The 16002-nt window shown below is 43.3% G+C and overlaps 1 protein-coding gene across 24 annotated transcripts in view; it reads right to left on the bottom strand.

Moving 5' to 3' along the window:
- The window catches only part of nfasca (neurofascin homolog (chicken) a), a 208048-nt gene that overhangs the window by 69843 nt on the left and 122203 nt on the right, over positions 1–16002 (bottom strand). For 19 of the 24 annotated variants that reach the window (XR_009790021.1, XR_009790019.1, XR_009790020.1 and 16 more), the window contains 6 exons: positions 15162–15273; positions 14922–15088; positions 6088–6235; positions 5660–5784; positions 3343–3387; positions 1041–1142 (listed from right to left, as the gene is read on the bottom strand). Coding sequence is in view for 21 of the 24 variants with exons in the window: in XM_061783730.1 (XP_061639714.1) it covers positions 1041–1142; positions 3343–3387; positions 5660–5784; positions 6088–6235; positions 14922–15088; positions 15162–15273 (699 nt within the window). In the remaining 3 variants the exon portion in view is untranslated. The remainder of the gene's footprint in view (positions 1–1040; positions 1143–3342; positions 3388–5659; positions 5785–6087; positions 6236–14921; positions 15089–15161; positions 15274–16002) is intronic. The other 5 variants (XM_061783734.1, XM_061783750.1, XM_061783751.1 and 2 more) reach the window with 2 other exon arrangements.

Raw genomic sequence — 16002 nt, 5'->3', positions numbered from 1 at the left:
TAAAATAAAATATTTATAAAAGGCAAATTCAGCTCCAAGAAATGCTTTTATACTATATTCTTTCGAGTTGTTAGACAGCACAACACTGTAGGCTCACCAGGCAGATTACAAAAACAGGAACAAGGCTGCAGCGGATTTAAGAGGTATACACATCCCTGTTCAAATGCCAGGTTTTTGTGTTGATCGACCAAGATAAATCATTTTAAAAACCTTTTCCACCATTAATTTGGACAACTCAACTAACTACAGGCAATTTAGAGTCTTCAATTAACCTATCATGCATGTTTTTGTGATGTGGGAGGAAACTGGAGTACTCGGAGAAAACTCACGCGGGTAGGGGAGAACATGCAAACTCCACACAGGCGAGTCCAGATTTGAACCCAGGTCCTCAGAACTGTGCGGCGGATGTGCTAACCAGTCGATCATTGTACCGCCCTCTAAATTGCCCGTAGGTGTGAATGTGAGTGCGAATGGTTGTTTGTTTATATGCCCTGCGATTGGCTGGTGACCAGTTCAGGGTGTACCCAGCCTCTTGCCAGAAGATAGCTGGGATAGGCTCCAGTACGCCCGTGAGCCTAGTAAGGATATGAGTTACGGAAGATGAATAAATGAATACTTATGTGATTCGTGCTTCTACCTTGTGTAGATCATGTTGTTTTGGTTGTTTAGGAGTACTCATGCCTTCCTTCCACCGTGGCTCAGTCCACCTCTTTTTGGTCGTGTAATACCTCCGACTCATTGTTATTCATGATGAGCTCTTGTCGTCGTTGTTTTACGGTTTCACTATTTAGGTCGTGTACTTCACATTCATGTATTCTTTTGGTTTAATAAATTCTGCTTGATAGATCGTCATCTGTGGTGTCTACTTTGTGATCCATCCTTCTGCTGTTTGCCGACCATAACAAATACATTTCCTGATTTAATTAGAATTTGTTTTCAAACAGTCCTCTTCATCATTCTATTCACAATTGTGTGTGTGTGTGTGTATGTGTGTGTGTGCGTGCATGCGCGTCTGTGCATGTGTGCTTGTGTTTAGTGACCTGTCACAGGGCTTCTGTGGTCATTTCCAGGGATCCAGGTGAGGCGAACGCTTCGGGCTGCTGGATCTGACAGTTCTAGATCCATTGGAGGATCTGGGCGGTCTGCAAGTAAACAAGATCTTAACACACATTTCACAGGCACTGTACAGTGGGTACGGAAAGTATTCAGATACCCTTAAATTTTGCAGCGATTTGCTAAAATCATTTAAATTCAATCTAAGAACATGGTCCTCAGTCGGAAAAGGGTGGCGTGCCCTCTCCAGGTCGGGGATGAGTTCCTGCCCCAAGTGGAGGAGTTCAAGTATCTTGGGGTCTGGTTCACGGGTGAGGGAAGAATGGAACAGGAGATCAACAGGTGGATCGGTGCAGCGTCTGCAGTGATGCGGACTTTGTATCGATCCGTTGTGGTAAAGAAGGAGCTAAGCAGGAAGGCGAAGCTCTCGATTTACCGGTCGATCTACGTTCCTACCCTCACCTATGGTCACGAGCTGTGGGTCGTGACCGAAAAAACAAGATACAGGATACAATCGGCCGAAATGAGTTTCCTCCGCAGGGTGTCCGGGCTCTCCCTTAGAGATAGGGTGAGAAGCTCGGTCATCCGGGAGGATCTAAGAGTAGAGCCGCTGCTCCTCCACATCGAGAGGAGCCTGATGAGGTGGCTGGGGCATCTGATTCGGATGCCTCCCAGACGCCTACCTGGTGAGGTGTTCCGGGTACGTTCCACCGGGAGGAGACCCCGGGGACGACCCAGGACACGCTGGAGAGACTACATCCTCCGGCTGGCCCGGTAACGCCTTGGGATCCCCCCCAGAAGAGCTGGATGAAGTGGCCGGGGAGAGGGAAGTCTGGGCGTCCCTGCTAAAGCTACTGCCCCGCGACCCGACCTTGGATAAGCGGTAGAAAATGGATGGATGGATAGATGGATGGATTTAAATTCTTTTTTTTCCCCCATTAATGTACACACAACACCCCATATTGACAGGGAAAAAAACTGAATTGTTGAAATGTTTGCAGATTTATTAAAAAATAAAAACTGAAATATCACACAGCCATAAGTATTCAGACCCTTTGCTATGACACTCACTCCACCAGTCTGGGCTTTATGGCAGAGTGGCCAGACGGAAGCCTCTCCTTCGTGCAAGACACATGAAAGCCCGCATGGAGTTTGCTAAAAACACACCTGAAGGACTCCAAGATGCTGAGAAATAAGATTCTCTGGTCTGATGAGACCAAAATAGAACTTTTTGGCGTTAATTGTAAGCGGTATGTGTGGAGAAAACCAGGCACTGCTCATCACCTGTCCAATACAGTCCAAACAGTGAACCATGATAGTGACAGCATCATGCTGTGGGGGTGTTTTTCGGCTGCAGGGACAGGATGACTGGTTGCAATCAAAGGAAAGATGAATACAAGTACAAGGATATCCTGGACGAAAACCTTCTCCAGAGTGCTCAGGACCTCAGACTGGGCCGAAGGTTCACCTTCCAACAAATCAATGACCCTAAGCACACAGCTAAAATAACGAAGGAGTGGCTTCAGAACAACTCCGTGACTGTTCTTGAATGGCCCAGCCAGAGCCCTGACTTAAACCCAATTGAGCATCTCTGGAGAGACCTGAAAATGCCTCTCCACCAACATTCACCATCCAACCTGACAGAACTGGAGAGGATCGGCAAGGAGGAATGGCAGAGGATCCCCAAATCCAGGTGTGAACAACTTGCATTATTCCCAAAAAGATTCATGGCTGTATTAGGTCAAAAGGGTCCTTCTACTAAATACTGAGCAAAAGGTCTGAATACATATGGCTCTGTGATATTTCAGTTTTTCTTTTTTAATAAATCTGCAAAAATTTCAGTATGGGGTGCTGTGTGTACATTAATGAGGACAAAAATGAACTTAAATGATTTTAGCAAATGGCTGCAATATAACAGAGAGTGAGAAAATTAAAGGGTTCTGAATACTTTCCGTACCCACTGTATGTTTAAAATTATAAGATGATTTGAACAAAGTCAGTGCACTTCCTAACAAAAGTCAAAAGAGCTTGATGACGTCAAACTATTGTACCAATGAGCAAACGAGACACATTTATTGTGCTACTGAATGACTAATTGAAAATAACTGGGGGCATGCCTATAAAAAAAAAATAGTACTGAATGCAGTCACTTCAAAATCTGTGAATGTGAAGTACTGATCATCATTAGAATATAAAAGAGGCACATGTGAATAGTGAAGCAGATCAAATAAGGCAAAGCAGTAATGAAACACAAGAAAGGGAAGAAAATCCATCGAAATTGTATGTTACCTGGAGGCAAGGCACTAGAAACTGAGGGGTTGAGGGAGGCTTCTTCTGTAAGGGGGGGGTCAAGGACCAGGAAATGTGTACAGTGGTTAGTTGTTATTAACAGAAGTGATTTGGTGCACAGTAAATCTAACTAGGCATTAGTTTGAGAAACAGTTACATTTGACACGTTTGAATTGATGATTTCAAATTATTGCCAGGAATGTGAAAACACGTTTCATACTTGTGCCCTGTCTATAATCTGCCCAATCAACCATTAAACAACTGCCCATTTAAGCCCCTGTGCAAAAGAGGATTTTTTTTCCCTTCCAATATATAAAGTACCGTATTTTCACGACCATAAGGGGCACTTAAAAGTGTTAAATTTTCTCCAAAATGGACTGGGCGCTGTATAATGAGGCACGCCTTATGTGTGCACCGAGTTCCAAAATCTATAAATGTTGTTGTGTGATGAGCGCTCCGCTTGACTGATTGGGAGCATTTCCTGCCGACACGCTGCTTATATAGAGGAAAGGCGGACGTGGCTGAGGACAGCATCCGGCCGTTAAAGGGGGAACGGTGCGCGTGAAGGAGGACGCTAAAGGCACGCCCCCAGTAGATATATAGCGCCGGTATGTACATTGTGTAAAACAACATCGGTTTGGCTAAGGACCCCTGAAAATGGCACCTACGAAGAGACACGCTTTCGAAGCACGGTTTAAACTGCAAGCTATCAGTTACACGGAGGAACATGGGAATCGAGCATCCGCAAGAGAATTCAAGATCAACGAATCCATGGTTCGCAAGTGGAGGAAGCAGGAAAACGATCTTCGCCAAGTCAGGAAGACGAAGCTGAGTTTCCGCGGAAACAAGTCGAGGTGGCCCCAGTTGGAAGACCAACTCGAGCAATGGATTAATGAGCAAAGAACAGCCGGGAGAAGCCTTTCTACAGTCACCATTCGACTGAGTGCAATAACTCGGAGGTTTCCATCATTCCGGGAGGCTTGACGAAGGAACTACACTGGACATCGGTGTAAACAGGGCGTTCAAAGTGAAGTTGCGAGTGGCGTGGGAGCGATGGATGACAGATGGCGAACACAGCTTTACTCTGACTAGGAGGCAGCGCCGGGCGAGTTACGCCACAATTTGTGAATGGATTGTGGATGCTTGGGCTAACGTGTCTGCTTGCACTGCACTGTTGTTTCGTAAAAGCCGGCATAATTTCTGAGGAGCCGCACGGCAACGAGACTGACTCCAACAATGACGAGAGGGAACCTGGCGTGTTTGATAAAAAATAACGTGAGTACAAATAATTGTATTATTAATTGTTAAATACTTCAATAAAGTACAACCAAACTCAGTTTTGCTCCCGCTGCCTTTTTAAAAACATTGTTTTAGTGTGGATGCAGGCTATCATATGTTTTACCATGCCTGAGCCCAATAATACGGTGCGCCTTATGTATGTGTTAAATACAGAAATAGACCCCGTAACTGAGACTGCGCCTTTTAATACGGTGCACCTGATGGTCGTGAAAATACGGTATATCTTCTGAAAATACTGAATATTATTCATGGAAGTAACATACAATCATCACTGTAAATGTATCAAATGTTTAAAAGCAGGTGTACACACAACTTTGAATTTTACGACAATACTTTCGACGAAGCACACAAAATATCTTGTTTAATCATCCATCCATCCATCCATCCATTTCCTGAGCCGCTTCTCCTCACTAGGGTCGCGGGCATGCTGGAGCCTATCCCAGCTGTCATCGGGCAGGAGGCAGGGTACACCCTGAACTGGTTGCCAGCCAATCGCAGGGCAAATAGAAACAAACAACCATTCGCACTCACAGTCATGCCTACGGGCAATTTAGAGTCTCCAATTAATGCATGTTTTTGGGATGTGGGAGGAAACCGGAGTGCCCGGAGAAAACCCACGCAGGCACGGGGAGAACATGCAAACTCCACACAGGCGGGGACGGGGATTGAACCCCGCACCTCAGAACTGTGAGGCTGACCCTCTAACCAGTCGGCCACCGTGCCGCCTTGTTTAATCATATAAATGCAAAGTTAAAGGAAAGTTAAAGTACATGCAATGTAATTAGTGTGTATTAGTATCATGCATGATATGCGTGCAACATACAACAGCAAAGGCTTTGTGTGAGTGTGTACGTGCGTGTGTGTGTGTGTGTGTGTGTGTGTGCTTGCGTGTCTGCCAGTCTATTCCACATGTGGAATTTGCTTCCACTTTTAATGGAGTACCACAGTGTTGTGTCTGAAAGTGAGGCTAAATGCTTTCTTCCAACACTGCTGTGTAAAGTACTGTATGTGAGTGTACCTAAGACAGTAAGACGGGCCGAGGCTGAGTCCTGGTCAATCTCTGTTTTAACAGTACATGTGTAAATTCCCTCATCTCCCTCGTTGATGTTAGGGATGGTCAGTGATTCCTCATCTTTCCTCAGCCTGGTAGACAATGACAAAGGATAAATCATTACATAGCATATAATCTTTATTTATGGTTTACTATTTATCAGAAAAGTCATAACTGCATAGAATCTGTCAGAATGTTTTAAGACAGTATGGATAGGGGCAAAATGAGGTAGAATACGAAGCTAAAGTGTGTTAAAAAGATGGAAAAATAAGACATAAATACCATATTTCCATGCTCCCCGCCACATATTACTGAACTGCTACTCATTTGGATATGCACTTTAGTTCAGGTCTAAAATTCAGAGCTGTGTGAGGGCCACCCAAAGGTGTCATTACCTCCATCCGAGATAGATAGGCTTGTCATCCTTTGTCCAAGCCACAGTGACAGGCAGGCTGGAATCAAACTTCACTTTACAGTCAAAACGAGCTGTGGAACCTCTGATGGCTGACTGGTGTTCGGGGGCACGAACTATACGACTCGGCTCTAAGGAAAAGTGAGTTTGAAGAGGAACACATACATACAACTGTGTGACTATCACAATGATTTTAGTATAGTGCTTATGGGCTGAAATACGTGCCAGCAGGAAGTGAATCATTACGATTTGAATTTGAATTGATAAACTTAAATAATTACATTAAAAAAAGTGAATTTGAAAACCCTAATTTGAATTTGTATTGTTTAATTTGGAACATTGTATTTAAAAACTGAATCTGAATAGTGTAATTTGAAATTGAATTTATTAGTTTGAAACTAGTCCAGTAAACTTGAATGTGAATGTAAGATTATTTTATCCACAATAAAGGATAAGCGGCATGGAAAATGGATGTATGGATAGACAATTCAAATTGTATATTTTCACATTCAGTTTGATCATTTCAGGTTCAGTTCGACAAATTCAAACTCAAATTTGCTGTGACAGAAATCGGGGTACTGTAGGAATAGCAATCGATTGGTGATATACAGGGACGGTGGACGACTGGTTAGAGCGTCTGCCTCACAGTTCTGAGGAACGGGGTTCTATCCCCGGCCCCGCCTGTGTGGAGTTTGCATGTTCTCCCTGTGCCTGCGTGGGTGTTCTCCGGGCACTCCGGTTTCCTCCCACATCCCAAAAACATGCATGGTAGGTTAATTGACAACTCTAAATTGTCAATGAATGTGTGTGTGAATGGTTGTTTGTTGGTATGTGCCCTGCGATTGGCTGGGGACCAGTTCAGGGTGTATCCCGCCTCCTGCCCGATGATAGCTAGGATAGGCGCCAGCACGCCCGCGACCCTAGTGAGGAGAAGCGGCACAGAAAATGGATGGATGGATGGATGGTGATACACCGATCTCCTCTTCGGCCAATCAGTGACTTTGTTTTAGAGCATGTGACATAGGGACTCTCCGGGAAGTCAAATCTTCTAACCAGCTACAGTATTTTAACCTGCATCATGGTCAAAAAGAGATCAAAAGGTGCTTCCTTTTGAACATAGGAAAGGACAGTGTATTGTGTATATCAGACCGACGTGGCTATGTCATCTTTCCATCTAACCCTTTACTGACACCTAGGGGTAGAAACAGCACAAAGCACATATCGATCCAGACAGCACTGTTTAAAATGAATTTAGGGGTCTACATGAATGAACTGTAGTCCAGTCCTTATGCACCTTTCTCCATTTTTTTTTCTATAGCAACGAAAAATGGTGCACCGAAGTCACGGACCTCAGCACACACTGCAGCCCAGATTTGGAGTTGCAGCTTTTGAACTATAAGCCATTCTACTTGCCTCGTGAGTTCACATCTTTCATTGTCACCGTTGTTTACATTCCTCCTCAAGCTAACACAAATGTTGCACTGCTCACGCTCGCCTGTGTGGAGTTTGCATGTTCTCCCCGTACCTGCGTAGGTTTTCTCCAGGTACACCGGTTTCCTCCCACATCCCAAAAACATGCATGGTAGGTTGATTGAAGACTCTAAATTGCCTGTAGGTGTGAATGCGTGTGCGTATAGTTGTTTGTTTATATGTGCACTGCGATTGGCTGGCAACACTCTAATGTTATGTGCCACATTAAAGGTGAAAAAATGCTTTTGTCTCATGGTGTTCTCTGAAGAACCGTAGGAGTTACAAGGCTGTCACCATTAGGGTTGGGCATCGTTTGAATTTGAGCAATTTCAGTCCCAATTCTGGTTCCTTATTTCGATTCCGGTCCCAAACGATTCTCGATTCCGATTCTTTTACGGGGCTGGGTTCAAAATGTTTGCATGGTTTAAATAAGGGGTGTCCAAATTATGAACAGCCATTTTCTTAGCAGCCCACAGCATAGACTAAAATTAACATTTGGCTCAGGGTTATTTATCACCATTATCAATATCAAACCTATGAACTAAAAGGCAATGTGTGGAAATAACCCAATTGACTTAATATTGATTAATTAATGTTTCAGCTCACGGAACGGTGGGTGACTGGTTAGCACATCTGCCTCACAGTTCTGAGGACCGGGGTTCAAATCCCGGCCCCGCTTGTGTGGAGTTTGCATGTTCTCCCCATCCCTGTGTGGGTTTTCTCCGGGTACTCCGGTTTCTTCCCTCATTTTAAAAACATGGAGGGTAGGTTAACTGAAGACTCTACATTGCCCGTAGGTATGAATGTGAGTGCGAATGGTTGTTTGTTTATATGTGCCCTGCGATTGGCTGGCGACCAGTTCAGGTTGTACCCTGCCTCCCCTGATACCTGGGATAGGCTCCAGCACGCCTGCAACCCTAGTGAGGATAAGCGGAACGGAAGATGAATGAATGAATTAATGTTTCAGTTCAAAGTTAAATATATATGGCATTGTTAAAATAGTTATTTGCGACTGTTTTATCACATCAAATTGTTTATATGTGCAAGTTTTAACTTGACTTCATGTTTTAAGCATGTAGCCTGTTATTTTGAGGAGTAAGCACTGGAACTCAGCATTTTTGCACAAAAGGTAACTTCACACGACACTGATGAAAACAAAAGTAAAACGAGGCAGCATGAAAAAGAGTAATGAATGGAATCAAATGCTCTGTAAAACGTTGATTCCTTTACCCATCTACCGATGAGGCACAAGGAAGGTTAGTGTTTGTGATACTGTGAGACAACATTTATCTGAAATTCGTGCCAATTAATTGTGATGTAAAGTTGGTAGTTTGATCATAATCTCAGTTGTTCTTCATTTAACTTTTATAAGGTGTGAATACTTTTTTAGTTTTATGATTTTTGAAAAAGAAATATTACTATGTTGCAAATAGAGCAAGATTTTATGACTGGACTTGCAACTTGCTTAAATCAAGTAATTACTTTCCTCAACTTGCTTGAAAGTTAGTGGTTACTTGACTTGCTTGGTTCTTTCCCACAGTGACTTGGGACTTGCTTGAGACTTGCATATATGTAAAGGTAAAGGAAAGGTGGTCTAAAGGTTAAAATGCTGTAGCTGGTTAGAAGATTTGACTTTCCGGAGAGTCCCTACGTCATATGCTCAAAAATGAAGGCGCTGATCGGCCGAAGAGGAGATCTGTGTATCGTCGATCTGTGTACTGTCGATCGATTGCTATTCCTACAGTACCTGTATGTCCATCACAGCTTATTTCAAATTTAATTTGTCAAACAGAATCTTAAGTGATCTAACTGAATGTCCATCCATCCATCCAAACATTTTCTAAGCCGTATATCCCCACAAGGGTCGCGGGCGTGCTGGAGCCTATCCCAGCTATCATCGGGCAGGAGGCGGGGTACACCCTGAACTGGTTGCCAGCCAATCGCAGGGCACATACAAAGAAACAACCATTCACACTCACATTCACACCTACGGGGCAATTTAGAGTCGTCAATTACCCTACCATGCATGTTTTGGGGATGTGGGAGGAAACCAGAGTGCCCGGAGAAAACCCACACAGGCACGGGGAGACCATGCAAACTCCACACAGGCGGCAGTCCTCAGAACTGTGAGGCAGACGCTCTAACCAGTCGGCCACCGTGCCGCCCTAACTGAATGTAAAAATATATAATTTCAATTTTCATTGCTACTCTTTTTCTACTTAATCTGCTGCTTCTCTCTCGCTCTCGTACAGTGCAGACACTTTTTTACTCGCTCAACTTGCTTTGCCTCTGTTTACATTTTTTCTTGCTGATAAGTTTGTTTTTCTTCTTTATAAAAATAGAAGCAGCGACTCCTTGATATTTTTAAACCTGTGGGACTACTTTTTTATAGAGACAGTCAGTTGTTGCCATATTCCAATATTTTCTGATACCCTCTCACCATTACATGAGCATCGCCTGCTAATTAGCACAAGCCTGCTATTATCAACAAGACCAGAAATCAAGATGCCTCCCTTTTCCACTAAGGACTGTCATGGACTGCTGCAGAGGATGTCAATTCCTGGAAACGAAAATTCACCATCTTGAAGTGTATGTGGATGTAAATGGACAGTCGGGAAATGAAACCACTCTACCAATGTCTCAAAATGTTGAGCAGAAGTGTGCTAACAGACAGCCACTTAGCTCTACAAAGAGGACGGATGTGGACTGTGGAAATGGTAATGGATCATCCAGCAGTTCTCCCTGGGATTTACTGGGAGCAAAGCCCAAAGATATCGGACAACATCTGAAAGGGAGGACAGAACACCAGAGGAATCCGGCTGGTCTGCATTGCGCGCTGCTTCAACCCCGAGTGAGTGGACGGTCGCTACAAAGAAGTGCAAGAAAAAAAGGACGCGAGTCAATGCAAAACATAAACATCAGACTTACAAATAGATTTGAGCCACTTCTAGAAGACCCTGGCCAAGAATGCTCATCCCCCACCACCACGGAAAGGTATAAAACTAAATCATACAAGAAAAAAATGGTACCCCGAATGTAAATAGTTGGTGACGGAGCTGTCAAGGATGTGAAATGTTTTTGCAGTGAGAAGAAAACCAAAGTATTGTGTTTTACAAATGACATGGTGTCTGATATCTCAAAAAAAAAATCCTGGAAATTACTAATCAGCACCCAACTGTGAAATTTGTCATTATGCACACAGGGGCCCTGGATGTTGTCAAGCAGCAACCAGAGGTACTGAAGCAAGATTTCATTGATCTTACAAAAGTGCAATGTTTGGCTGCTGTGGGTTTCATAAGTGGACCTCTCCCACTTGTACGATTTGGAGATGAATGTTTCTCGAGGCTCAGTCAATTAAATAAGTGGCTCAAGGAAGTGTGTACTGCACAATCTGTGACGGTTTCTGTCTAAATAGACAAGGGGTTAAGTTATTGGCTGCCAACATTTTTTACTGTTTACGTCATTCAGCGGCCTTGTTGACACGGCTGAAAGACAAAAAGATGCAGTTGTTGCCAAACAATCGGAGGAACAGGAGATAAGGCAACACCAGGCGCAGACGGATTCATCAGGGTCATCCAAACAATCGGAGGAGCGAATGAGGAATGAGATGAGCCAGCACTCCCACACCTCTCCCTGCCCCATTGGAGCAAACCCCAACGCAAAACTCACTCTCTACTAGTCTAAATTCCCTGTAGGTGTGACGGACACGATGAAGACTATTGTCATATTGGAATCCAACGCACACCACGCCAAGATCTTCCTCCCATCCCCCCTCGCCTGAAACCACCGTCCACTAAAATGTCAAGGGCCCCTCCTCCATCCATGAAGAATCTCATCTGCGAATCTGACTGATATCTGCGGGGTCTTTTCCAGATTAAGTCAGACCCCTACGGAGATCAGGCATTTTTCATCAGTGTAATTACAAGGGACAAAAAGTTCGTCAAATAAATATGGCGCAAAAAAAGTAGAGCTACAAATGTGAATCTATCAAACCATTGTCTCCAGTTATCTCTGCGAGACTCGCTCTTTTCAATATCAAGTCACTGGGTAATAAATCAATGTTGATGAATGACATCATTACAACATATGTTCTGGATTTTTTGTTACTAAATGAAAGTAGCTGTAATACCATTTTAAAGGCAACACCAGCATTTTTTTATTTTATGAACAAATGTCGAATAGGGAAAAAAAGGCGGTGGTATGGCTGTTATTTTTAAGTCATTATTTCAGTATAACGAAATTATACTGGGTAATTTTAGCTCTTTTGAATATCTCTGTTTTTTAGTTAAAAGTGATCCAAATGTTTTTGTTTTAATAATTTATAGACCTCCAAGATACAATGGAAAATTTATGGAGGATTTTTCAGAACTGATGTCAGTTATTTGTACTGACTACAACTATTTTTTCATAATGGGATACTTTAACATTCATGTTGACAATAACGGCCTGCGATTGGCTGGCGACCTGTTCAGGGTGTACCCCGCCTCCCGCCCGAAGAAAGCTGGGATAGGCTCCAGCAGCCCGTGACCCTAGTGAGGATAAGCGGTAAAGAAAATGGATGGATGAATGGGTTGACAATAACATGGAAAAAAAAAATCTAAAGAACTCTATGCTATACGAGACACATTTGACCTCTCTCAACATATTAAGAGTCCAACCCACACTCAAGGTCACATCTAAGGATCTTCCTCCCAGCCCCCCTCGCCTGAAACCACCACTTGCCTGGGAACGCCAAGGGATACCCTCGGAAGAGCTGGAGGAAATGGCTGTGGACAGGGAAGTCTGGGCTTCCCTGCTAAAGCTACTGCCCCCGCGACCCGACCTCGGATGAGCGGAAGATGGATGGATGGATGGATGGATGGACGCTTCCATGTTAGCAAGCTATAGACCCATCTCAAATCTCCCTTTGAAAGCCAAGATTGTTGAGAAAGTAATTTTTAATGAACTTAGCAATTTCTTGAACTTAAATGGACTTGACAAATTTCAATCAGGTTTCCGAACTCATCACAGTACAGAATCTGCTCTTATCACAGTGCTAAATGATATAAGGTTGAATACTGACTCAGGAAAGGTATCAATTCTGGTCTTGTTGGACCGCAGTGTGGCTTTTGATACGGTAGATCATGATATACCGCTCAACAGGTTGGAAACGTGGGCAGGACTAAATGGAACAGTCCTTAAATGGTTCAGATCCTACCTGGAGGAAAGGAGTTACTTTGTAACCATTGGAATTGTTCAATGTCATCGAATGGCAACGACCGATAGGGTCCCTCAAGGGTCAGTTCTTGGACCCCTCCTGTTCAGCCTGTATATGGTACCCTTGGGTCAAATTCTTGAGAACTTTAATTTTGACTATCATAGCAATGCAGAGGCCACACAGTTCTATCTAGCAGTGTCCCCAGATGACTACAGTTCAATTGAGGTGTTGTGTCACTGTCTAAAACAGATAAATAACTTGATGAGCCAAAATCTTCAATTAAACTACAACAAAACTGAGATAATTGTTTTGGGCAGTAAAGAAGAGGCTTGCTGTTAGTCAATACCTGGAGTCACTCTCTTTAAAAACCAAAGACCAAGTCCAAAACAATGGTGTGCTGATAGATTCCTACCTGACTTTCAACAGTCATATCAAATCAATTACTAAAACTTCCTTCCTCCATCTGAAGAACATATCCACAGTGAAGGCTTGCATGTGTCAAGCAGACCAGGAGAAGCTCATCCACGCATCTGACTGGACTCCCCAAAAAGAGCATTAAACAGCTGCAGCTCATTCAGAATGCTGCAGCTGCTATTCTGACCAGAACAAAGAGGTCAGTGTATATTACTCAAATTCTGAAGTCTTTACACTGGCTTCCAGTCAGCTTTAGAATAGATAGTTCTCCTACTGGTCTATAAATCACTAAATGGTTTAGGTCCTGAATACATGAAAGAAATGCTCAGGGAATATAAACCCAGTAGGGCTCTGAGATCGACAGACTCAGGTCAAATAGTGGAGCACAGAGTCCAAAGCAAACATGGTGAAGCAGCATTTAGCTATTATGCTGCACACAAATTAAATAAGCTGCCAACAGAAGTGACATCAGCGCCAAGTGTGAATGTTTTTAAGTCCAGGTTCAAAACTCTTCTTTTTTCTCATGCTTTTTAGAGCAATTCCACTCTTAAATGATATTTCTTGCACTGTATGCTGTTTTAATTGTACTTTTACTTTTTTTCCTCTTTGTTTTATATGTTTATAACCTTTTTGTTTTGTTTTGTTTTGAATGCTTTTAATCATGTAAAGCGCATTGAGTTAACTTGTGTATGAAATGAGCTATATAAATAAATTTGCTTTGCTTTGATACAGCGGCACGGTGGCCGACTGGTTAGAGCGTCAGCCTCACAGTTCTGAGGTGCGGGGTTCAATCCCCGTCCCCGCCTGTGTGGAGTTTGCATGTTCTCCCCGTGCCTGCGTGGGTTTTCTCCGGGCACTCCGGTTTCCTCCCACATCCCAAAAACATGCATTAATTGGAGACTCTAAATTGCCCGTAGGCATGACTGTGAGTGCGAATGGTTGTTAGTTTCTATGTGCCCTGCGATTGGCTGGCAACCAGTTCAGGGTGTACCCCGCCTCCTGCCCGATGACAGCTGGGATAGGCTCCAGCACGCCCGCGACCCTAGTGAGGAGAAGCGGCTCAGAAAATGGATGGATGGATGGATGCTTTGATACATACATACACTAATAAATTCAATTCCAAACTATAATATTCAGATTCAGTTTTTAAATGCAGTGTTTCAATTTGAAACAATACAAATTCAAATTATGTGATCCAAATTCATTTTTTTCCATACAATTATTCAAGTGTAGCAAGTCAAATTCAAATATAAATGATTCAAATTCAGTTCCTGCTGGCACATATTTTAGCCCATATGTGCTTATCAGGACAATCCAGTATTCCCCCCCAAAAAACTACTTTAGGATCACAACCAATATAATGAAAGTTTATTTGACAAAAACCAAACTGCTTGTTGACTAAAACCAATGTGTGTGAAGCAACTCCTTTTGTTTTATGAATGAATGTGATGAACTCACCTGCTTGAACAGTTGGGTACAAAGGAAAATTATTAAAATTTACAAATAAACAGTGAACTGAAACTAATCCCTTGGTTTAATGACCTTTTCATAAACAGCACAGAAAGCTATGGTTTTTTTTACCAGCAGTGTCAGCAATTTGGCACATTGGAAGAGTTCACACATGGTTAAAAGCAGCGCAATGATACACAGGTAAAACCTCACAGTGTCAGACTGAGAGAGATAAGTTATAACAGAGTGATGCTGTGTTTGACTCCTGCACAGATGTTGTCTCTGACCTTTGACCTCCAGGCGGACCTGGTTTTCGGCCATGCCCAAAATGCTGCTGGCCACACAGGTGTAGGTGCCCTCGTCCTCTGCTCTGGCCCGTTTGATCTCTAGGGTGCCGTTCATGTAAACACGATACTGACCACCATCCAGGCCACTGCCCTGACCGTTCTTAAACCTAGGATGAAAAAAAAAAAATTATACTTTTTTTTCTAATTGAATTCAGCCCCAAAACACTTACACACACTTACCAGCGTAACTCTGGAAAAGGGGAACCGAAGAAGGGACAGTCCAAAAAGGTGCGGTTGTTCTCAATGACTTTTATCAGTTGATTTTTCGGGCCGAGCATCCTTGGACGCATATCTAGATGGAGAAAATATTTTTCAATTTCACGTCTGGTCACATATAAAATGAAAATAAGAAGTATGTGTGAAACACTGAAAAGGAAATGGGCACGGTGGCCGACTGGTTAGAGCGTCAGCCTCACAGTTCTGAGGACTCGGGTTCAATCCCCGGCCCCACCTGTGTGGAGTTTGCATGTTCTCCCTGTGCCTGTGTGGGTTTTCTCCGGGTACTCTGGTTTCCTCCCACATCCCAAAAACATGCATGAATTGGAGACTCTAAATTGCCCGTAGGCATGACTGTGAGTGCGAATGGTTGTTTGTTCCTATGTGCCCTGCGATTGGCTGGCAACCAGTTCAGGGTGTACCCCGCCTCCTGCCCGATGACAGCTGGGATATGCTCCAGCACGCCCGCGACCCTAGTGAGGAGAAGCGGCTCAGAAAATGGATGGATGGATGGATGAAAAGGAAATGATTAATACGTGAATAAACTTAGACAATAGCATCATCTTTTTTTTTACATGAATACAATTGTTATATTATGAGTACAAAAGTAATGTTTAAGGTAAGGATCAAGTACCAATAACACATTCACAAATAACAAAACTTTGTTTGCTTGTTTCCTGTGTGTAATTTTCCTTTGTGTTGCAGTTCCTTGATGCTGGTTGGTAGGCGCAGTCTCCTGCGCCACAGCTGCTGGTAATTTGTCCTCAGCAGTGCATTTAAACATGGGAGACGCAGGAGGAAAATG

The sequence above is a fragment of the Phyllopteryx taeniolatus genome, chromosome 9 (assembly GCF_024500385.1).
Source record: "Phyllopteryx taeniolatus isolate TA_2022b chromosome 9, UOR_Ptae_1.2, whole genome shotgun sequence".
NCBI classification, from domain to species: Eukaryota; Metazoa; Chordata; class Actinopteri; order Syngnathiformes; family Syngnathidae; genus Phyllopteryx; species Phyllopteryx taeniolatus.
The sequence above is the reverse complement of the archived record's forward strand: the minus strand, read 5'-3'. Positions and strand labels throughout refer to the sequence as shown.